At 42.4% G+C, this 23,614-nt stretch overlaps 1 protein-coding gene across 1 annotated transcript in view; it reads right to left on the bottom strand.

Annotated features, from left to right (window-relative positions):
* Positions 1-23,614, bottom strand: part of LOC137646056 (mitotic spindle assembly checkpoint protein MAD2A-like) — an 80,635-nt gene that overhangs the window by 17,406 nt on the left and 39,615 nt on the right. The window contains exon 4 of the mRNA XM_068379211.1: positions 10,878-10,984. Coding sequence (XP_068235312.1) covers positions 10,878-10,984 — 107 coding nt within the window. The remainder of the gene's footprint in view (positions 1-10,877; positions 10,985-23,614) is intronic.

Raw genomic sequence — 23,614 nt, 5'->3', positions numbered from 1 at the left:
CTCGACAGTAAATTTACTTTTGAGAAACACAATAGGTCTGTCTTCTTCAATTGCGCAAAAATTTGGCTTATTGAGAGTGTCTTTTAAGATTTTCGGTGATCAATCTATTCTGAAGAACTGTTTTAATTCTTTCATTCTACCTTGTTTTGAGTATTGTTCTCCTGTCTGGTCTTCAGCTGCTGATTCTCATCTTAATTTGTTGGACAGAAACTTTGGTCTACTAAATTTCTTATTTCTGATCTAAATATTAATCTTTGGCACCGTCGTTCAATTAGTTCATTATGCATGTTGCATAAGATTTTTCATAACTCTGACCATCCTTTACATTCAGATCTCCCTGGACAATTCTATCCTGTTCGTAATACTAGGCAGGCAGTTAATTCTAATAGCCAGGCCTTCTCCATCATGAGGCTCAATACTACACAGTATTCTATAAGTTCTATTCCAGCTGTAACCAAGTTGTGGAATGATCTTCCTAATTGGGTATTTGAACCAGTAGAACTTCAAAAGTTCAAAGTTGGAGCAAATGTTTTTATGTTGACCAGGCTGACATGAGTCTTTTTATAGTTTATATATGACATATCTATTTTGACGTTACTGTTTTTAGAATTATTTATTATTAATTTGTTCTTATCATTTATCTATTTCCTTTCCTCACTGGGCTATTTTTCCCTATTGGAGCCCTTGGGCTTATAGCATCTTGCTTTTTCAACTAGGGTTGTAGCTTGGCTAGTAATAATAATAATAATAATAGTGATATATATGCATATATATATATATATATATATATATATATATATATATATATATATATATATATATATATATATATATATATATATATATATATATATATATATATATATATATATATATATATATATATATATATATATATATATATATATATATATATATATATATATATATATATATATATATATATATATATATATATATATATATATATATATATATATATATATATATATATATATATATATATGCAGAAGAACCACAGGGAAAATGGAAATACGAAATATACAATTAAGTCCTGACTAGTTTCGTGATACTTCTTCAGTCCTCTGAAGAAGTATCACGAAACTAGTCAGGACTTAATCGTATATTTCGTATTTTCATTTTCCCAGTGGTTCTTCTGCATCTGAGCGTCACGTTTTCCTGTGATTTTTATGCATGCATGCATATATATATATGTATATATATATATATATATATATATATATATATATATATATATATATATATATATATATATATATATTATGGTGGAAGGAAAATTATTTGTTGCAAAAGAGTGGGGGAATAGAGTAGGTGGATGTAAAAGGGAGCTAGTGAGGGTTGAAGAGCTAATAAATCTGGGGGTAAAAAGTTAATATCAAGAAAAGTTGAAAATGGCACATGACGAAGTGAAAGTAAGAGAAACTGGTATTTTAGAGGAGGAGTGGAAGTTAGTAAAAGAAAATTTTTTTGGGATTGCAAGTGATGTGTGTGGCAAGAAGTTTGTTGGAGGCAGCATGAGGAAGGGCACTGAATGGTGGAATGAAGGAGTGAAGGTAAGATTGGAAGAGAAAAAGAGGGCTTTTGAAGAATGGCTGCAGAGTAATAGTGCAGAGAAGTATGAAAGGCACAGAGAGAAAAATGTGGAAGTAAAGCGCAAGGTAAGTGAGGCAAAGAGGGCAGCTGACCTGAGGTTGGGTCAGGGAATGGGTCATTCATATGAAGAGAATAAGAAGTAGTTTTGGAAAGAAGTGAAGAGAGTAAGGAAGGCTGGTTCAAGAATTGAAGCAACAGTGAAAGATGGAAATGGAAGGTTGTTAAAAGGAGAGGAGGCAAGGAAAAGGTGGGCGGAGTATTTTGAAAGTTTACTGAATGTTGAGGATAATAGGGAGGCAGATATAATTGCTGTTGCAGGTGTTGAGGTGCCGGTGATGGGAGATAAGAATGAGAGAGATTACAAGAGAGGAAGTGAGGAGAGCACTAGATGAAACAAGAGTAGGAAAAGCTTCTGGTATGGATGGTGTGAGAGCTGAAATGTTGATGGAAGGGGGTGTGACTGTACTTGAATGGTTGGTGAGATTGTTTAATATGTGTTTTGTGTTGTCAATGGTACCAGTAGATTGGGTTTGTGCATGTATTGTACCACTATACAAGGGTAAGGGAGATGTGCATGAGTGTTGTAATTCAAGAGGTATTAGTTTGTTGAGTGTAGTTGGAAAAGTGTATGGTAGAGTACTGATTAATAGGATTAAGGATAAAACAGAGAATGCAATCTTAGAAGTACAGGGTGGTTTTAGAAGAGGTAGGGGTTGTAAGAAACAGATTTTTACAGTTAGGCAGATATGCAAAAACTATTTAGCAAAAAGTTAGAATGTGTATGTTGCGTTTATGGATCTGGAGAAAGCGTATGATAGAGTTGATAGGGAAGCAATGTGGAATGTGATGAGGTTATATGGAGTTGGTGGAAGGTTGTTGCAAGTAGTGAAAATTTTCTACAAAGGTAGTAAAGCATGTGTTAGGATAGGAAATGAAGTGAGCGATTGGTTTCCGGTGAGAGTAGGACTGAGACAGGGATGTGTGATGTCACCATGGTTGTTTAACTTGTATGTTGATGGAGTGGTGAGAGAGGTGAATGCTCGAGTGCTGGGACGAGGATTGAAACTGGTAGACGAGAATGACCATGAATGGGAAGTAAATCAGTTGTTGTTTGCGGATGATACTGTACTGGTTGCAGACGCGGAAGAGAAGCTTGGCCGATTAGTGACAGAATCTGGAAGGGTGTGTGAGAGAAGGAAGTTGAGAGTTAATGTGGGTAAGAGTAAGGTTATGAGATGTACGAGAAGGGAAGGTGGTGCGAGGTTGAATGTCATGTTGAATGGAGAGTTACTTGAGGAGGTGGATCAATTTAAGTACTTGGGGTCAGTTGTTGCAGCAAATGGTGGAGTGGAAGCAGATGTACGTCAGAGAGTGAATGAAGGATGCAAAGTCTTGGGGACAGTTAAGGGAGTAGTAAAAAATAGAGGGTTGGGCATGAATGTAAAGAGTTCTGTTTGAGAAAGTGGTTGTACCAACTGTGATGTATGGATCGGAGTTGTGGGGAATGAAAGTGACGGAGAGACAGAAATTGAATGTGATTGAGATGAAGTGTATAAAGAGTATGGCTGGTGTATCTCGAGTAGATAGGGTTAGGAATGAAGTAGTGAGGATGAGAACGGGTGTAAGAAATGAGTTAGCAGCTACAGTGGATATGAATGTGTTGAGGTGGTTTGGCAATATTGAGAGAACGGAAAATGGCTGTCTGCTAAAGAAGGTGATGAATGCAAGAGTTGATGGGAGAAGTACAAGAGGAAGGCCAAGGTTTGGGTGGATGGAGTGAAGGAAGCTCTGGGTGATAGAAGGATAGATGTGAGAGGGGCAAGAGAGCATGCTTGAAATAGGAATGAATGGCGGGCGATTGTGACGCAGTTCTGGTAGGCCCTGCTGCTTCCTCCGCTGCCTTGGATGACCGCGGAGGTAGCAGCAGCAGAGGATTCAGCATTATGAACCTTCATCTATGGCGGATAATGTGGGAGGGTGGGCTATGTCACCCTAGCAGTACTAGCCGAACTCAGTTGAGTCCCTTGTCAGGCTGGGAGGAACATAGAGAGGAGACGTCCCCTTTTTTGTTTCATTCGTTTGATGTCGGCTACCCACCAAAATTGGGGGAAGTGCCTTGGTATATATATATATATATATATATATATATATATATATATATATATATATATATATATATATATATATATATATATATATATATATATATATATATATATATATATATATATATATATATATATATATATATATATATATATATATATATATATATATATATATATATATATATATATATATATATATATATATATATATATATATATATATATATATATATATATATATATATATATATATATATATATATATATATATATATATATATATATATATATATATATATATATATATATATATATATATATATATATATATATATATATATATATATATATATATATATATATATATATATATATATATATATATATATATATATATATATATATATATATATATATATATATATATATATATATATATATATATATATATATATATATATATATATATATATATATATATATATATATATATATATATATATATATATATATATATATATATATATATATATATATATATATATATATATATATATATATATATATATATATATATATATATATATATATATATATATATATATATATATATATATATATATATATATATATATATATATATATATATATATATATATATATATATATATATATATATATATATATATATATATATATATATATATATATATATATATCATGTAACATAATAATAGCTATAACTAAATGTATGAAAAATTACAAATTTCAAAAACTATTTGTATTTTTCTTATCTATATAAATCCTAGTCATTTATATGGGTTACTCCTAGTCTCGTTTTCTATACGACCAGACAATCAAAAGAAAAATAGTTATTGCTAAGAAACCACAGCACATGGTGGTGCAGGGCGTCTTCTCATTATGCTTTTTACTCTCTCGCGGTCAAAAGACTTGTGGGGCAGTTGGAGCAGGATCTTTGATAAATGACTCAGGTTTGTATAGCTAGCAAAAATACAAATTGTTTTTAAAGTTTAAGTTTATTCCTATGCATCTACAAACTGCTTAGGCATTTACATGGGAGTCTTCCTCAGATGGGGGAAGTCTCTATTAAGAGGTACCTGTATGCCCTTCCTTTCTCATAGATATGATTACTATTAAGTAAAAGCAAAAGATAAACTTTGAACTGTGTAGCCGGCTTTTGAAGAGGCAAGGCTGTACGTTCAATCTATGAGGATATGTTTATTGCCAGGAGTGAAGCTATATGAATATCAAGTGTCACATAAAGAATATCGCCAATATATCATCAATAATAACAGAAAAATAAGTCAGTCTTACTTGCATTAGGGTGAAATCTAAGTGAAGGCTTCAAGACTGACTATGATCACCATCCATCTTGATACCCATTACATACCCTTATAATGCAGAATAACTGATGCCTTTGATAAAACAGTTACATGTCCCGTAAGAGAAAAAATTAGATTATCGGTTGTACTGCAACAATAGGTGATTAAAGAGAGAAGTGTTCAGCGACCTGTGCATACAATACCTACGATAATAGTCTGTAAAAGTGGTTTGTCTCTTCTATACACCAGATTCGAGGATTTGTACTACAGAGTAGTTTTAGCAGAACTCAGGGTTGCGGTGGATATCACGGGGTCGAAGGAGGGCGTAGTAATGCTTCCACTGAGGATTTGTAAACTCTCATGATTGCTTCTCTCAACCAAAATGAAATTGTGTTTTTGGATACTTTCTTCTTGGAGCGACCAGTCCTCACAAAAAAATTGTAAATTTTAGGCCTAAGATACGCTGTTCTTTTCAGATAATTTCGAACTGCTCTCACAAGACAGAGTAAAATGGCATCTGGGACAGCAGCTACCTCTAAGAGAAAAGATGTGAAAGAGCCAAATCTGATATTGTTTTCAACCGGATTCCGGGTTTTGGCCACAAATTCAGGAACAAAAGATAGTACTTTCCACCCTCTGGAATGTGACGTAAGATAAGATAGACAATGTAGTTTGCTTACTCTCTTGGCTGAAGCTAAGGCAAGAAAGACGGTGTTTAAGGTAAGGTCCTCGACTCAAGAGGAAAATTGCTTTGGTCTGTGCCCACCTGAGTATCTCTATTGCTGGTTGGCAGAGCAGGAGAGAGTGCACCTCCTTGTTTTGAGATATAAGTCGATCATCAGCACCACGAAGTGACCTTTTAGTCTCTGAAAGTGGAGTAATGCTAGTAGCGCTGCTTTCATCTCCAGGAAATTGATGGAAAGGCCTTGTCCTCTTCTGATCATAAGCCCGAGATTTGCTCCCTTCTTCAGTGAACACCCCACCCTTGGTGAGAAGCATCCAAGAATCAAAAGAATTGTGGGGGATGAACCTGAAGGGGAGTTCCCGCTAATATGTTCTCCTTCCTCGGCCACCAATGGAGGTCTGTAACAACCTCTTTGGGCACTGACAGCAGGATGGTCAGATGTCTGCAACCACTGATTCTTCAGAGCCCACTCCAAGATATATTCTCCCAAAGGGGGCAAATTTCTCCAAAGAGGAGATATGGCCTAGAAACTTCTGCCAAGAGTGTGCAGAAAATGGCTTCCCTTTCAAAAAGGTCTCTGCTATTTCCCTAAATCTCACGAGCCTATTGGCAGATGGAAAGTTTTGGCTTGGACCAAGTCTAGGCACTATATGGATTATTGAGGGACGAGGCTGGACTTCTCCAGGTTCAGTTGGATCCCAAACTCCTTGCAAATATTTAGGAGTAGATCCTTATGCCTCAACAGGAGACCTCAAAAGCCTGATGCCCATGGCATAAGCCCAGGCTGAAACTAGGGCAAAGATTTTGGTGAAAACCTGAAGGGCTGTTGACAGGCTAAAGCATAGCACCCTGAATTAGGAAATTTTGTTTCAAAATTTAGGTAAAGTAATTCCTTGAAGCAGGATCAATTGGGACCTGAAAGTAGGCATCTTTCAGGTCTATGGTGAGAAGGAAATTGTTATTACTGATGGTCTGAAGAACAGAGGCCGGAGTCTCGATTTTAAATTTTGTTTGCAGGACAAAATGGATTCAAACGGGAAAGCTCTATGACAGGCCTCCAACCTCCCATAAGCTTTTCTATTAAAACTATATTGCTGAGGAAGCCAGGTGGGTGGTTTAAGATTTTTTCCATGGCTCATTTGGCCAACAATTTGGATACTTATTCTATTAAGAGGTCGTCCTTTACTGAGCCTTTCAAACAAAATGGTTGGATCAGCAGTTGTGGTCAGAGGTAGTAGACAGTCTATGAAAGGGACTCAATACCCTTAACAAAGGACTTCTATCATCCAGGGGTCAACTCCAAAGTACTGCCACCCAAGATAAAAGCTTAGTAAGCATTCCCCCACTGGTGGTAAACTGGGGGACATGCCCTCCCTAGCTGGAGCCTATGCGACCATGCTCTTATGATGGAGGTAGAAGTCGTCCTTGCTGAGGCACTGGTTTGTGAGGAAAGTTTCTTTGCTACTGCTTAGGGGTAGGCATCCATGGTGCTGCTGCCCTTCTCATCATAAGGGCTTGTACCAACCTCTCGACCTTCTCTATAGCCATAGTTACAGCCAAAGGAGGGAACAGAGAACGAGAACTTACCAAGTCTGAGTTTCTCAGGGAAAACGTGTCCCTAGGTGACCGCTGTCTAAAGCATCTGGCTAAGACTGCATCGTGTCTTTTTAAGATGCAGTTACCCCACAGGTAAACAGTCTGATGTAACAAAATTCTATGGCTTTTGCTCATGATCGGGACATCCCCTCAAATTGCTTAAGGGTGTGTTTCTCTTTTAGGTTCTCTGTGACAACATAGCAGGATACTGCTCCAGACCAGTGCTCGAGCAATGAACAGGCTTGGATTGTGGGGAGGTTGGATAATTTATTAACTGGAATAGAGGGTATCAGGTTAGCAACATCAGCATCGATAGGGAGTGGGCTCTAAAAAGCGCCAGGCTGTACACAGAATCTTCTCCGGAGCATAAGGGCCAAGGCTGGCCTTAAGAAAATTCTCAGATGCTGAGACTTGCGTGCCCTTAATTTGGTTAGGGAGTGACACATTAAACCTGTACCTATAATTTTGAGTGTGGGAAAACTGAATCAATAGAGCACCGTCTGTTAACGGATGAGGCTAAATTTTAATAAAGTGAGATGCCTCAGAGCTGATGTTTGTGCGTTCAGCAAGGTTCTCTGGAGAGTAATTAATGGTGATAATATCATGGTCTAGTGGTGGTTCCATTTTTTGGGATGACTGGCTGTTCAGTTTACACAGATATAGCAGGATTCTTGGCTTTTCCTCAGACGTCCTTCCTTTCCCTTGCTGTATACATATTGTGAGAGGAATAGGAAACGGAGAAAGAACCGGAGGAGTCCTGCTCACTCCCGTTATAATAGTATTTGCCTCTAGCAGCAGAGCGCATGGCAGAAGTATTGAAGTCCCTTTCTGAACTCGATCTACAAGGGGAGAAGGAATTCCCCGTAGGTTGCCATCTGGAGCGCCCACGGTGTGGGCCTCACCTACGACACTTAACAAAGGTGACCTCATCTGTATCAGATGGGGATGTAACTCGTGGGAAGAAGGAAACACTTCCTGCCCATTATCCATTCTCCGAATGCGTAACATGTAAAGCATTACGAAAATTAAGCCAGAAACTAGTGTGTGGCTGTGCATGTAAATCAGTGGGTTTGCTATTAGCATAACTCGTGGCTTCAGGATTGTGAGTCCTAGCCGGATGTTTATAAAACTCCGGGGAACTTTAAAATAACGGGGTGTCGATCTACCATGTTTCTGCGGGCGTGTTGATCGTAAACCAGCTTGAGAAGTTGTAGCAAGCTCATGTCATGCGTTAACATTGTCGCCTTGCAGAGGAATACTCTCAAGCATCAAGATGGTGGTGCTTTTAGTGACATTACGTGTGGGAATGACAACTCGCTTGGACTTTTTAGCCTGACCAACCTGCAGAGGAGTTACTTCATGCATAGAAATGGCGGTGCATTGAGCGACGTCATCACACGTAGGAACAGTAGTGTGTAAAAACTTGCTAAACTGAACGTTCGGCCTGGTTTAATCATGAAGACAAAATTCGGGGAATTGAAGAGGGTTTTGTCAGACTCGACTTTGCACTAATAGGATTAGAAGGAGACAAAGACAACATTTTAGATCAGCTTGGCGCTGGGGTGTGGAAACTGCCGAAGTGGTCCAACTACCCTTGTAATTAAGGGATGAAATGTCCTGGAGTGTGTCCAGGGAACTCTTTAGAGAAGATCGATATTGAGGACACCTGAGTGTAAAAGGCAAGCCTGGCTCATGGGAACAATCTTGAGACAGGTAATGACCATCTTTCAACAAGGGTGCTCCAGTACAAGGGGAAATGACAGGCTCAACTCTAAGGTTCCACAATCAGGAATGCGGAAAGACTTTCAATGCTTGGATTGGAGATACTTCCAAGAGTGTACAGATTTTCTCTCTATTATCAGACATGTAAGGTTCTCCACTTAACACACACAAAGGTGAGGAAGAGCTATTTAAAACAGGGTAATCAGAGACTGAGGGTACCAAGAGTGAAACTGGCTCTGGGAGAGCAGCAGCCATAGCCAAGAGATCCGCTACAAGCACTGACTCAAGTTCATACTGTACATTATCAACACTGGGTGATTAAACATTAACAAAGTTATCATGGCCGTCATCAACCGTGATTGGATGCGCAGTGGGTTCTTCACACGAAGGACCAAGTTGAGAGATAACTTTTGCTGTAGAAATAAATTTTCATTTCCTGCTACTGCTGGTAGAAGACAGACGAGAACAATCTCGCTTAAATTGTTTCGTGATGAGAATTATATCTCTCCCACTGGGAGGAGGGCCACTCCTTACAGTATTCAGATGGTGATTCCTCTGAACATCTATTACCACGGCAACAGGGACAAACAGGATGCGGATCAACCTCGACCCGATTCATGAAGGTGCCACAGGGACACCCATCATGGCCAGGGCATGTATGTATATTCAGGTTGCTAGCCATAATGCACTCACTTGCAACTCAGAGATAACGATAGTAAAGCAAGTGACAGTGAATAATAATGAGAAACACAAGACACATGCACTAAGTGCTATAAGGCTATGCGAAGGTGAATGCGGATGTCTAATCATAGAGAGGAAATATCTTCTTAACTTCACGACCAGGAGTATACTGAAGAGCATCATGACAAGGCGCACTGTGCCAACCATGCTCTGCGGTTGCTTAACAACTATAGTGTGATGCAATCAAATCCTTTTTTCTCCGATTGTCTGGTCGTAGAGAAAAGGGTAGAGTAACCCATATAAATGACTCGGAAGTTTGTATCTGCATAGGAATAACTATGATAGTCTACAACAAATTGCGACCGATGTAATTTTTAATAAGAATTTTTACTGAGCGAGTCAAGAAATTACATAGATGATACTCTTTGTTAATCGTACGTGCACATATTTTCGTTAAAGACTTGAGATCGGCTGATCACAACCAAAAATAAAAAGAAGTGGTTGTTGATTATCAAAATATACTGGAAATTGGAAAATAGAATAAAAAAAATTCTTTAATAAAGCACAATGAACTTTTTAAACTTGGTTTTTTAGAATGTGATGTACAGTATGTCTAAACTAAACTGGAATTAAATTTCATGTGAATAACAAGTGGCTGACGACGATGCCAACGGATAAATATTGGAGCTACAGTGGAAAATATCTTTAGCTCTTAAAGATTGCTAAAGAAGAGGATAACAACACGCAGTTACAGATGTTTTCATATTTCGTTCGCTAAGATTTATGAGTATTATACTATTAATATTTAATGTAAATATATGAATTTTAATATGATTTAATACTTTTATTCTTATTTATTATACAGTTAGACAATTTAAGTGTTTTTAATGCATTTTTACATATAAAAACTTCAATATCTGTGGTGGACTGACGTAAAGTCGAATAAAGTGGCTTATTTTATTTCCTTTTTCCACATGATATTTTTGACAAATGACGTGTAATCGAAACCGTCTTTAATCAAAACGACATAACCAGAAGTATACCTGTATTCACTTAACATTAATAAATATAAAAAAAACATGGGATCTGTTGAAAATTATGTGCTTGCTATGAAGTGATTCAACTTACAGACACAGTCCAATAAAGGTAGAAATGTGACACAGGCAGTGATCTGGCGGATTACGTCTCGCATTTCTTTCTGAATGGTCTTGAGATCCTTATTTCCAACCTTTGACCTGAAACATATTTTCATTTTACCAATAAGGTGTAACACAAAGACAGGTAATTTCAATACATTTTCAACACAATTGAATCTATACCAACCTAAAAATCAAAATTTTTTCAAGTAATTTGTATTTTTCCTAGCCATACAAACCAAAGTCCTTTAATTAGGGATATAGTTTCAGCGCGATCTGGAATCAGTAGTTAAAAGTTGGATAACGAATACATATCTAACTGGGTAGGGAGCAGGATGAAGAGCCCAACCCCTTTCCAGTCAGGTAGTCAGCACTTTTGTTTTGATCTTTTCTGCTAAGGACTTAGTGGGTTGGTTGAGGAAGGAAGTTTTATTAAAGGCCTTAGGTATGTATGGCTAAGAAAAATACAAATTACCTTAAAAATGTCATTTGCTCCTGCATAGCATACAAACTATCATCCTTTAGTTAGGGAGACTCACTACTAGGTGAGCTGGGACAAAACTGGAAGGTTCCATTTCTTCCCTGGAAGTATTCCATGATCAAGCTGGATAGACTCAAAAGCAAGGATTCTTGTCCTCCCCTGTCTGCTTGCCATATGGATGAAAGGCTGGTATGTCCTGGGTTGTACATGAAACTTATACTTGATGGACACTGGGGAACCCTTTCCCCTAAGTGGCATATCAAGAGTCAGATACCCAGTACAAGATAAATGAGTTGGTATAAAACCCACCATACTCCAGCTCTTTATAGAAGGATAGAGAGAAACTCCTTAAAATTAAAGAATGATGATTTAAAGTGTACCTTACCAGCTTGTAACATCTTCTAAAAGTAAGTCATCTGATCCAGAATCTCTTCTAAAGAAACTTATCTGGTCCAGAACGTCTTCTGAAAAACTCATTTGATCCATAACTTCTTATAAAGGAACTCATTTGACTCAGAACATCTTCTAAAGAAAGTCCTCTGATCCAGAACCTCTTCTAAAGAAACTTATCTGGTCCAAAACCTCTTCCAAAGAAACTCATCTGGTCCATAACCTCCTCTAAAAATCTCATCTGGTCCAGAACATCTTCTGATTGATTTATGAAATTTATGGCCCAAACCCAAACGCCGGAGCCGCAAGGCCATTCAGCGCATATATATCTTTTAGACTGGATTATAAGTATATAAATAAAAGTAAAACAATAAAAATAAATCTATACAACAGGTTAAAATTTAAAATCACAATAAAACTAACAGGTTAAAATTTAAAATCTCAATAAAACCATAGATCTATAACTCATAAAAAATACAAAGTTCTTTTCAAAAATTTACAACCTACTCCACTGGAGCAGTCTCACCTAAAATTTCCCCAAGGAATATATTAAATGATTTTTCCAGCGCTGACATCTAAAAACAGTTCAGGACACTAAAATATGTTCAACGGTTATATCTACTTGGAAAGCAGGGCAGCGAGGAGCCAGCCTATCCGGCCCCACTTGCCGTCAGATACCTATGAGTATAATGTGTGCGCCCTATACGCAAACGTATTAAAACAATGCTAATCTGTCAACCTGTAAATGCGACCATGGTTGGACAGAAGGATTAATTGACTTTAATTTAAAATTATTATTTAAATTAGACCAGTGGGCATGCCACTTGTCTCCACAATAAAACCTAATACTACTTTTAAAATCTGATACTGGGACACCCATGCTGGAAATGTGATTTAGCCTAGTTGCAGCCTTAGCTGCAATGTCGGCTTGCTCATTTCCTACAATTCCAACATGGGATGGAACCCAGAAAAACTTAATCGTAAAATGCTTTCTATTCACTAAAATATAAAACCAATCTTGTATCTCTTGCACAAAATGATGGCAAGAGATTTAACTTCTTAATGCTAATAAAACACTCAATGAGTCGGTAAAAATGGTAAAAATTGTATTAGGAAAATTATCATAAAAAAATTAATTTCAAAGCAGTCAAAACTGCTAACAGTTCTGCCGTAAAAATAGAGGAACTTGACAGAAGCCTTGTTTTAATTATATTTTCAGTTGTCACTACTGATCAACCCACACCATCAGAACTCTTGGAACCATCTGTATAAATGTGATAATCATCATCATGCTCGGAAGCATGAGAGGAAACTAGCCCTTAATTGCTCATTTGAGCTGCTCTTTTTACTATCCATAACCGGACAAATCTCTATCTTAGGCCTATTCCAAGGAGGATATTTTGAAAAGGTGATTTCAGCCACTGTAGGGGGAAGAAATCCCATGTCAATAGCTGAGGCTTCTAGTCTTATTTCTAGTGGTTTGGGCAACCTAGTCCTAGTTGGAGCTCTATCAATGGGTTGCTTTATGAATTTAAAATTTGGGTCGAGTTTCGAGGTAAGAACATGAGACACATACCTAAAACCCAACTCTTCCCGACGAATAAACTATCAACAGGTGCTGTCCTATACGCACCTGTGCAAATTCTTAAAGCCATGTTATGAACCACATCAAGTTTTTCTAAAGTGGTTTTGTATGCAGATCCATATATCTGACATCCACAATCTATTTTACTTAGGCACAATGCCTGGTATATCCTCAACAGACATGTCCTATCAGCTCCCCAGTTGAAAGCAGACACATCTTTAAGGATGTTAAGTTTAAGTTTAACGTTATATACCACCTCATTAATGTTGAGAGAAAGTTAATTTCTTACCAAATAAAACACCAAGGTACTTTATGCTATCTTCGTATGGTAAAATGGAATCGTTTAAAAACAATGTAAGAATCTCTTCCATTCTTCTCAGTCGACAAAAACGTATGGCTTTAATCTAACCGGAGAAAACTTGAACCCTCTAGTACTGGCCCAAGATGTAGCAGCATTAATAGCAGTCTGGATTTTATGACATGCTTCAACAGCTGATGATTTACTAAACACTACTGCATAGTCATCAGCAAAAGTCAGACCATGCACCCCAACAGGAACTTGTTCAAGTAGACTGTTAATGGCTACATCGAAAAGCGTTGGACTAAGAACGCTCCCTAAGGCAATCCTTCTTCTTGAGGATAAGCTGATGAAATAAGCGAGACAATTGTCACTTTTAAGTAACTATCAGACAAAAATCTTGAATACAATAAAACATATTACCTGCAATAACCCAATCAACGAGTTGCTTAAGGATACCCCCTCGCCAGGTAGTACCGTAGGCCTTTTCTAGGTCAAAGAACACTGCAATGTCTGGTTTTGCATGGCAAAGCCATTCCGAACTTCTCGAGTGAGGAACATCAAAGGGTCATTGGTATTTATATTTTTCCTAAAACCAAACTGCCTGTTTGATAAAAGATTCTTTGATTCCAAATACCACACTAGTCGAATATTGACCATTCTCTCATAAATCTTGCCAACACAACTAGTAAGAACAATTAATTTTGGGAGGTACGAATCCTTATCATGAAGTATAAAATATCATCTTCCCCAGGAGATGTTGGGGAAGACAATGAAATTGCATTATCCAATTCTTCCATTGTAAAAGGAAGATAGTAAGACTCTAAATTTGTACTAACAGGAGGAACAACCATAGTACTGTTTCTAATATTCCTGAATGCTGCTGGATAGTGTAAGGCACTAGATATATTAAAAAATGCCTACCAAACTTTTCAGCTACTTCTCCAGGATCAGATATAAAGAGACTATCAATTTTCAATATAGGCAAGGAAGATGGACAAAATTTCCCTTGCAACTTTCGGATTCTATTCCAGAATAATGAGAGAGGGGAATTATATTTCAATTCGCTTATGTATTTAATAAATCATTCTCTCCTTGCCAGCTTAAAAGTTTTCTTTTGATTAGCAAGAGCCCTTCTGTATGTTATTTTTTGGCTAAACAAGGGTATCTACGATATCTTTTTTAGCAAGTTCTTGCTATCTTCCGCATCAAAGCACAGGCATCATGCCACAATTTTCTTTCGATAAATTTCAATGGATTTATTAAATAATCCCCAGTCAGCTTTCCCCACCTTCCATTTGGGTAAACATGGCGATGGTGTATTTTTATATACTTCAAGTGAATGGGCCAATGATCACTGCCATGATCATTTTGGTCTACTGTCCATTGGTAATCTGGAAGTACGCGTCCTTCAGGTCCAGTGTGCACATGAAGTCTTGTGGTCTCACTGCAAGCCTGAACGTGTCTGCCGTCTCCATGCTGAACGGTGTCTGTTTGACAAACCCGTTCAGGGTTGAGAGGTCGATGACTGGTCTCCAGCCTCCAGACGTCTTCTTTACAAGAAAGAGTCGACTGTAGAAGCCTTGGGACCCGTCGACTACCTCTTGGAGAGCGTCCTTCTTCAATATGGTCTCGACTTCTGCCCGAAGGGCTTGCCCCCTTACTGATCCCATGGTAAGGGAGCTCAAAGACACTGGATTCGCTGTCAGGACCTTAGGAGATCGTCCAGGGATCTGCCCCCGAATTTCTGCCACCTTGTTGCGCAACTCTGTAGGCATCCCCCCACTGGTGGACATGCAGGGGGACTGCCAATCCTAGCGTTGCGGCCTCGGACGCTCCCTCTAGGATTTTTTCCTCCCCTGGAGGACCTTTTGCCCCTCTTGCCCTTGGCAGGAAAGGGCTTAGACACCTTTGTCTTTGCTGCTGTTGTCTTCTTCGCATTCTCGGCAGGACAGGGCTGTTGGGTTGCTGGAGGTTTGTAGAGCCTCGATGTTACGACCCTATGGAGAAGGGAATTCTGGTTGGATTTCCTCCACCTCTCAGCGGCCTGCTCCACGTCCTTAGGCTCAAACAGATTCTTACCGAGGATGGAAGAATGTCTGAGCCTGCTCACGTCGGTACTGGGGACCTTTTGATGGAATCTCTCAGCCACTGCGTCCCGTCGTTTCAGGATCGTGCTAGCCCACAAGCTCGAGACTTGGTGGGCTAGAAAATCGATGGTCCACGTGCCTGAGAGCAAAAAGGTCTCAAATGCCCTCCTGGTGCTTTCCTTGGACAAGTCCTCAAACCTCCAGCCACGAGGTTGCTTGCATGGCTCACTTCGCAACACTCTCCTGGCTTAAAATCTCTGTTGCCGAATACGCGACGTGACGGTTGGAGTCTCTCTCTAGAGGGACTCCCCCGGTAAGCTCTTCCAGAGAATGGTGCAAAGGAAGATCTAAACAAATCTCCTCCAAGATCTCAAAGTACCTCCTCTGATGGACTCGAGGAGGAGGGAGGAGCTTGTTACCGGTGCTGGACTTGCTGGAGGAGGCGAGCTCAGAGAGCTGGCCTTCGACCTAGTCTCTGGCACTCTTCACCCCCTGTGACCAGGGCAAAGCTGCACTGGCCCTAGAAGCCTTCTGGGTACCGTAGACTCGGTCCAAGACCGTGTCCTTGCCCTCACGAGGGGGGATCTCTGGGTCCGGAAACCAGTTGAGATTTCTCATGAGGGTCAGAACTTGCCAGAACGCATGTTCTGACTCTTGAAGCTCTCCTCCCGAAGGGCTAGCAGCAAAGTCTCCTGACCCCAGAGGCTCTTCCTGGGGGGATTTGTAGACTTTCTCCGAGGGTCTGGCTGGCTCCTTCCTGATCCTTGCCGAAGACTTAGGCAAACTCTTAGTCCTTCGACTCTCTCCTGGGAGAGATACAGGACTCTAGTAACGATGGTGGAAGGCTATTCACAACCCCAATGTGGGAAGACTTCTCGGGGGGAGGCGGAGTTTCCCCCATTGGTGCGATGGGGGAAAGACCCGCCTCACCCGAATCCCCAGAGGACGGAAAATCCTCGTCCGCGGGGGAAGGAGAGAAAGTCTTAGGGGGAGAGGGAGCCTTTCCCAAGGACTTCCGAGGAGACAGTTTAGCCTTAGGAGAAGTCACCACGGAGGGAACTCCTCTCTTCCTCTTCAGGGGAGAAGAAGCCGCCACTGCTTTGTGACCTAGTTCAGAGAATACAGGCTTAAAAGCCTGTACGAGAGCTCTGACAATAGTCCCAAACCAGGGCTGCTGGCTGACAGTCGCGCTGTCAGACACTCCCTCTGGAGGGAAGGGGATCGTTCGATCCCTAGGAGGAGTAACTACACGAGGGTCCACCTGAAAAGATGCTGAAAAGGAAAAGGAGTCCTTGGACCTGTCCGGAAACCTCCCCACCTCCGATGAGCGCGCTGTTCTGCACTTGCGGGGAGGATAACGAGAAGACGATGACCTGGCCGTCTGATGCCCCGAGGTTTCGCTGTTGGATCGCGCTGCAACTCGGGCTGGTGGTCACACGAGGGAGAATGTTCGCGCAAGTGGTAGCGCAAAGGTGATGGCGAGGGCGCGCGGGCGAGCGATGGCGCACAGGTTTGCGCAGGGGGCTGGGTGAGCACTCGTGCGGGCGCCCAGGAACCTGCTGAAGGGCCCGTGAGGACGAAACTGTTGCGCACGCACAGGAGAAATATCTCTAGGGTGCGGTCGTGGGCGCGTGGATCTACATGAAGCAGAGGGCGAGGGAGCGTTTGCGCAACCTCGTAGGCGCGCGATGGAGACTGCGCACGCTGGCGCGTAGGAGGAACAGGAACTGCGCTCTGATCCGGAGATTGTGGGCGCGCAGGAGTGCGCTGTTGGGCTGAAGAGCGCTGAAGTCTGTGTGAGCGCCTGTGCGCTAACTTAGGAGACTCCAGGGCTGTGCGCTGGCGTGCCGGTAAGCGCTTGCATTCTATATCAGGAACTTCTGCAACTGCCCGCTTGTGCCCAGATGTGTGCTGAGGCACTGGAACGCGCTGAAGGTCTGGAGAGCGCCTGTGCGCTAACTCAGGGACCTCCTTAGAGCACTGACGTGTAGGAGAGCGCTTGCATGCTGTAACAGGAACAGATGGCACAGGTGCGTGCTTGTGCGCAGGTGAGCGCTGGCGCGCTATTGCGGCAACTGCAGGAGCGCGCTGGTGCGATATTGCGGCAACTGCAGGTGCGCGCTGGCACGCAGGTGGTCGTGGGCGCACACGGGAACCCTGGCGCGTAGATACAGGATCCACAGCAGGAGCACGCAAGTGCGCGCTGGGGCGCCAAGTCAGGAACAACTGCAACAGGTCGATGGCGCAGGGGTTACCTGGCGCTTAAGGGACTGAGACACAACTTTGCGCTCAAGTCCTTTGTGCCCCGAAGGGACCGTTGTCTAAGTCATAACAGGGTGTGTTGGTGCCCACAACGCATCGGCAACCTGGAAAGGCGACGGCAGGTCAGCAGGTCTGGAGGGCGAAAGGTCAGTGTCCTGAGTAAGGACGACCTTCCACCGAAGGAGATCGCGAACGATCTCCGGAGAGGTCCAAGGTGGTAGCTGGCAGGATCTGCGAACGACGAGGCTCCTCAGGGGAGGACTGCGGGGATGACGAGCTGAAGAGGCACCTCCTCACTCCCTTGTGAGGAGAAGGAAGGCCTCTACGGCGAAGGGGAGGACGAGCCTTCGGCCTTATACGCCCTCTAGGGGCCGTGGGATCAGCAAGCTGACCATCAGCAGGCCTCCGAAGAGGAGTCTCCGTGAGTGAACTCCCCCGAGGGGGAGAATCCCCGGCAGGAGAGACAGTAAGACTTAGTTCCTCCCTCGAAGGATGTTTCGGAGGGAGAAACTAAGCCTTCAGCTACCACAGCAACAACAGGAACAGGGGCTTGAGATGACACATCAGAGGCCTCCATCACAACAACGTCGACAATAGACAAAAGGATCTATCTCTGCTACCGTCAGCGATTGTTTGACAGCCGCTCCTAACTTGATCATGTCAAACAGGGCTTCCTTGGAGGGCGAACCCTGAAGCCCCAAGGAAGCCCAGAGCTGTAATAAATCATTATTATTCACAATCAGAGAAATATCCTCCTCCGGGGAGGAGGGGGAGCTGCCTCGCTATGGGAGGCAACGCCCTCTCCGCACCCCGGGATCGGTCAACAGAACTACGGCCTACGCTACCACTCGACGGCTTCTCAGGAGAAACCGATCGAGTGGGAGCTTCGGAGGAGGTTTGGGCTACGGAAGAAGAGTCCTTGGGATTTTCTCTCTTCAAAGAAACCTTTGAAGGAGAAATATCCTGTTTGGACTTCTTTTTCCGGCGCCGGGCAAACCTCTCCCACTGGGAGGTAGACTACTCCCTACACTCACCACATACGTTACCACTATCACACCGTTGGCCCCTACAATGAGGACACAAGGTGTGGGAATCTCAGTCGACCGCCGACATAAACGTGCCACAAGGGCGGTCAGGTAACCCAGGACACTTACGTATGAGGGCAGAGGCCAACTTTACAACACTCTGGAAAAAGGAAAAGCGAAAACAGATTAATGGCTGACAAAAAGCGAGGCTGAAAGTGGACACGTCCGTCTGCAACCCGAGCCAAAAGCAAAGTGAAGTATTCAAAGGTGTGTGTGTGTGTGTGTGTGTGTGTGTGAGGGGGGAGGGGGGGCAAGCTACCACTCCCTACCACCGCTAACTAGCGGAGGGGTAGTAAACCCTCGTTAAAAATCTAATGGCTCGTCATTTCAGCTACGCCGAAGTAATTACCCATATTAAATAGCGTAGTTTGTATTTCAGTTAAGGAACAAATAGTAAGTTAGCCAGGCACCAGCCACCCGTTGAGATACTACCGCTAGTGTTATTGGATCCTTTAACTGACCAGACAGTAATTATTCACCGAATCGCTCTCGCTTGTTACGGCTAATTTTTCTTTACCTACACATACAATGAATAGTCTAGCACTGTATATTCATTCTCTACACACTTGTCTTTCCTCACACCTGAAAATACTAAGATTTCCAAACAATTCTTCTTTGTTCAAGGGGCTAATTACTGCACTGTAATTGCTCAGTGGCTACTTTCCTCTTTAGCTATGGCAAGAAGGACACTCCAAAATCCAACCATTGTAGCCTCTGTACTATGGTCTTCTACTGTCTTGGGGTTGAGTTCTCTTGCTTGAGGGTACACTAGGGCACACTATTCTATCTTATTTTTCTTTAAATAGTGTGTTGGTCAGACTTTATAGAAGGGTCATAGATGCCTAGTGGTTTATCAAGCGGTTGTCTTTTCCTAATCTGTTTCTTTTTCTTTTCAAAACCTTGCTTACTGTCCTCCTTTCAGATGAATTGACTATCCTGGAGGGTGTTGTGCCTTCCATGGTGTATCAGCTCCTCAATGTTGACCAGTTTTTCCTATTTTTTTCTATAGCCTATGAGTTTGACTAATCACTTTATATTTCTCTACATATTATTATCATTGTCATTCTTGTTAATTTAGTTTTCAAGTATAACGTACCTTTTTTATTACTGTACCATTCATTCTTATGCTGTCTAGAGACATTGAACAAAATCTGGGACCAGTACATCCTAGATTTTGTCAATGTTGTCTAATGTATTGCAATATTCGTGGTCTTCATGCAAATATTCAAGACCTTACAATTGTGTCCAGATAGTATGATATACTTTTATGCTCAGAAACTTTGGTTTCTAATATGAGGCACTCATCTAAGCTCCTTAAAATAACAAATTTGGAAATAATTTGTATTTTCCCAAACATATACACCTCAAGCTATTTATAGGGTATTACTTTCGGCAACGCTGAAAACTAGCCAAGACAATTTTAGTGAAGGATAATTACCCCATCCGCTAGTTAGCGGGAGGGGGTTGGGGTAGACTGACTACCCCGCTCACTCACACCTGTCGGTTGAGTAACCACTTTTGCTTTCTGGCAAGACTTCTAGGGGAACAGGGTGGCGGGCCAATTTGTATAAATAGCTCCAGGTTTGTATGTTAGGAAAAATACCAATTATTTCCAAATTTGTTATTTGTTCCGACACAGATACAGTACAAACCTTCGCTATTTATAGGGTGACTTGCTCTTAGGAAGGAGGAAGTTCAAGCAACTGGCTTTGGTCATGACCTGGGGTTCCCTCTAATTGATCTTTGATCTAATTAGTAGGAACCCTACCCTCGCTAAAATCAAAGTATTTACAAGGTAACTCAATGATAGCGGCCTACAGAAGCTTGTGTGAGAGACACTCGTGGCTTGTCTTTACGTAGAAATTCAATGATAAGCATGAGTTCTAAGACATATTCAATACCCTCCCTCACGAGGTATTCATACTCAGGATGCACAAGGGAAATGAATCTTACCTGCAGAGGGGGTGAGGTCAGCTATGCTTCGATCTTATGGAGCTGTTTCCCCAGGGGGGAGAAGGTGAAAGAAAGAAGGGAGCCAGACATTCTTTTCATTCACCTCAGACTAACCCAGGTAACCTCAGCCCTCAACCCTCTGCTACTTGTCCATCAAGGAGCCAGAGGCATTAGATCACTTGTTGTGCGGCCACCACAGGACCAATAGAAAAGGTTTCCATACTTCTGTGGGTTACGTCTTTCAGGTAGGTAGTGGGCTGTGGAGGTCGTCTGACGCTTCCACACGCCCGCTTGCAATACCTGTGCCGCAGAAAAATTCTTCTTTGAAGGCCATAGACGTTGCAATGCCTCTGACGTCATGAGCTCTGGGTTGGTTGGACAGAGGAGGGTCTGGATATAGAGCGTATTCGATTACTTTTCTTATCCAGGAGGAAATAGTATTCCTTGTGACCCTCCTCTTGACCTTCCCCGTGCTGAAAAAAAGTGCTTGACCACGGGGGCGAGCTTTTGCTGCTCTTCTTAAGTAAAACCTCAGACTCCTTACTGGACATAGTAACAGTTGGTCTGGATCTTCGGTTACAGAACGAAGACACTATCCGAAATGGGCCAAACCTGGAGTTCGGCACACCCGGATTTTGAGTCTTAGCTACAAACTCAGGGATGTAGTTGAGGATTACTTCCCCCCATCTCCTAGAGTGGGAGACATCAGCAGATAGACCATGAAGTTCGCTGACTCTTGGCCGAAGCCAGAGCGAGCAGGAACACCGTCTTCCACGTGAGGTGGCGATTGGAGGCCTGGCGTAGTGGTTTATAGGGGAAGCCCTTCAGAGACCTGAGAACCCAAACCACTTTCCAAGAGGGAGGTCTTAGCTTTGCCTGGGGACAAGTAAGCTCGTAACTACATATGAGCAAAGAAAGTTCCGAGGAGGAAATATTAACTCCATTCAGTCTAAAGGCAAGACTCAAGGCTGAGCGGTAGCCTTCGACTGTCGAGACCGAGAGAAGCATTTCTTCTCAAAGGTATACAAGAAACTCCGCTATAGTTGGAAGAGGCATTGAGGGGAGAGATACCCCTTCCACAACACCAACCCCAGAAAACTGACCACTTTGCCTGGTAGATTGCCTCTGTGGATCTCCTGAGGTGTCCAGCCATTCTTTTCGCAACCGGTTGCGAAAAGCCTCTCTGTGTGAGGTGGTGTTGGATAGTCTCCAGGCGTGAAGTCGAAACGAAGCTACGGGTTTGTGGAAGATGTTGGCATGTGGTTGTTTGAGGAGGTCGTGCTGTGGAGGGAGTTCCCTCGGGATCTCCGTGAGGAGATGCAGAAGGTCCGGGAACCATTCTGCGTGATGCCATAGCAGAGCTATGAGGGTCATTTGCAAGTCGTTGCTTGTTCGTACCTGTTTGAGGACTTTTCTCATCAGACAGAACAGAAACGCATAAGCGTCCAGGCTTATCCACTGTTGTTGGAAAGCATCTTGCCAAAGATCCACAGTCGGGGAACCCCACAATGTCAGGACTTTGTTGGCTATCAGAGGATTCAAAGAGCACCCGGTGCCAAGAATCTGAGTCGCTCAGCTCAGCTTGTCTGCTAGCACATTCCGCTTGCCCGGAATGAAGCGAGCTGATAGTCACCAAGTTGTCCTCTGCCCATCTGAGTATCTTTACTGCAAGATGGCACAGCTGTTGCAAAAAGGTACCACCCTGTTTGCTTAGATAAGCTACTACTGTGGTGTTGTCGCTCATCAACACCACGGAGTGCCCAGCCAGGACCTGGTGGAACTTTTTTAAGGGCCAGAAAGGCTGTCCTTATCTCTTAAGAAATTTATGTGCTGGTACCTTTCTGATTCGGACCATTGACCGGAGATATAAAGGTGCAGCATGTGAGCCCCCCACCCTTCTTATGATGCATCCGAAAAAAGCATAAATTTCGGGGGAGAAACGAAAATATCAACCCCTTTGCAGAGGTTCGGCTCCGCTAGCCACCACCTGAGGTCCGACTGTTCCTCTAGCCCTTTGCAGACTAGGTGATCCCGGGAGTCAAAGTGTTGGTTCCACTGGGATTTTAGTTGCCACTGGAAGGATCTCATCCTGAGGCGACTGTTGGGGACCAGTCGGGTCAGGTAAGAGAGGTGACCGAGAAGGCGAAGACAATACTGCGTCGGGAGCTCTTCCCGACTGAGGAAGACCTGTGCTATTTCCCTCAGTCTCTGGATCCTTTCGTCTGATGGAAACGCTTTGTGCCTTAGGGTGTCTAAGCGCATGCCTAGGTATACCAGTTCTTGAGAGGGGAGCAGTCGAGACTTCTCGAGGTTTACCACGATCCCCAGATCCTGGCAAAACCTTAGAAGCTCGTCTCGGTGGCGGAGAAGGGCCGCCTCCGAGTCTGCCAGAATCAGCCAGTCGTCCAAGTATCTTGGGAGATGGATGCCGACTCTGTGAGCCCAATATGATACTAGGGTGAATACTCTCGTGAATACCTGGGGTGCAGTGGAAAGACCAAAACACATGATACTTCCTGGAAGACGGGTGAATTGGGATCTGGAAGTATGCGAACTTTAGATCTAGAGTGCACAAGAAGTCCTGG

Source organism: Palaemon carinicauda, chromosome 8 (assembly GCF_036898095.1).
Source record: "Palaemon carinicauda isolate YSFRI2023 chromosome 8, ASM3689809v2, whole genome shotgun sequence".
Classification (NCBI taxonomy): domain Eukaryota; kingdom Metazoa; phylum Arthropoda; class Malacostraca; order Decapoda; family Palaemonidae; genus Palaemon; species Palaemon carinicauda.
This window is presented reverse-complemented; position numbering and strand designations above follow the sequence as displayed.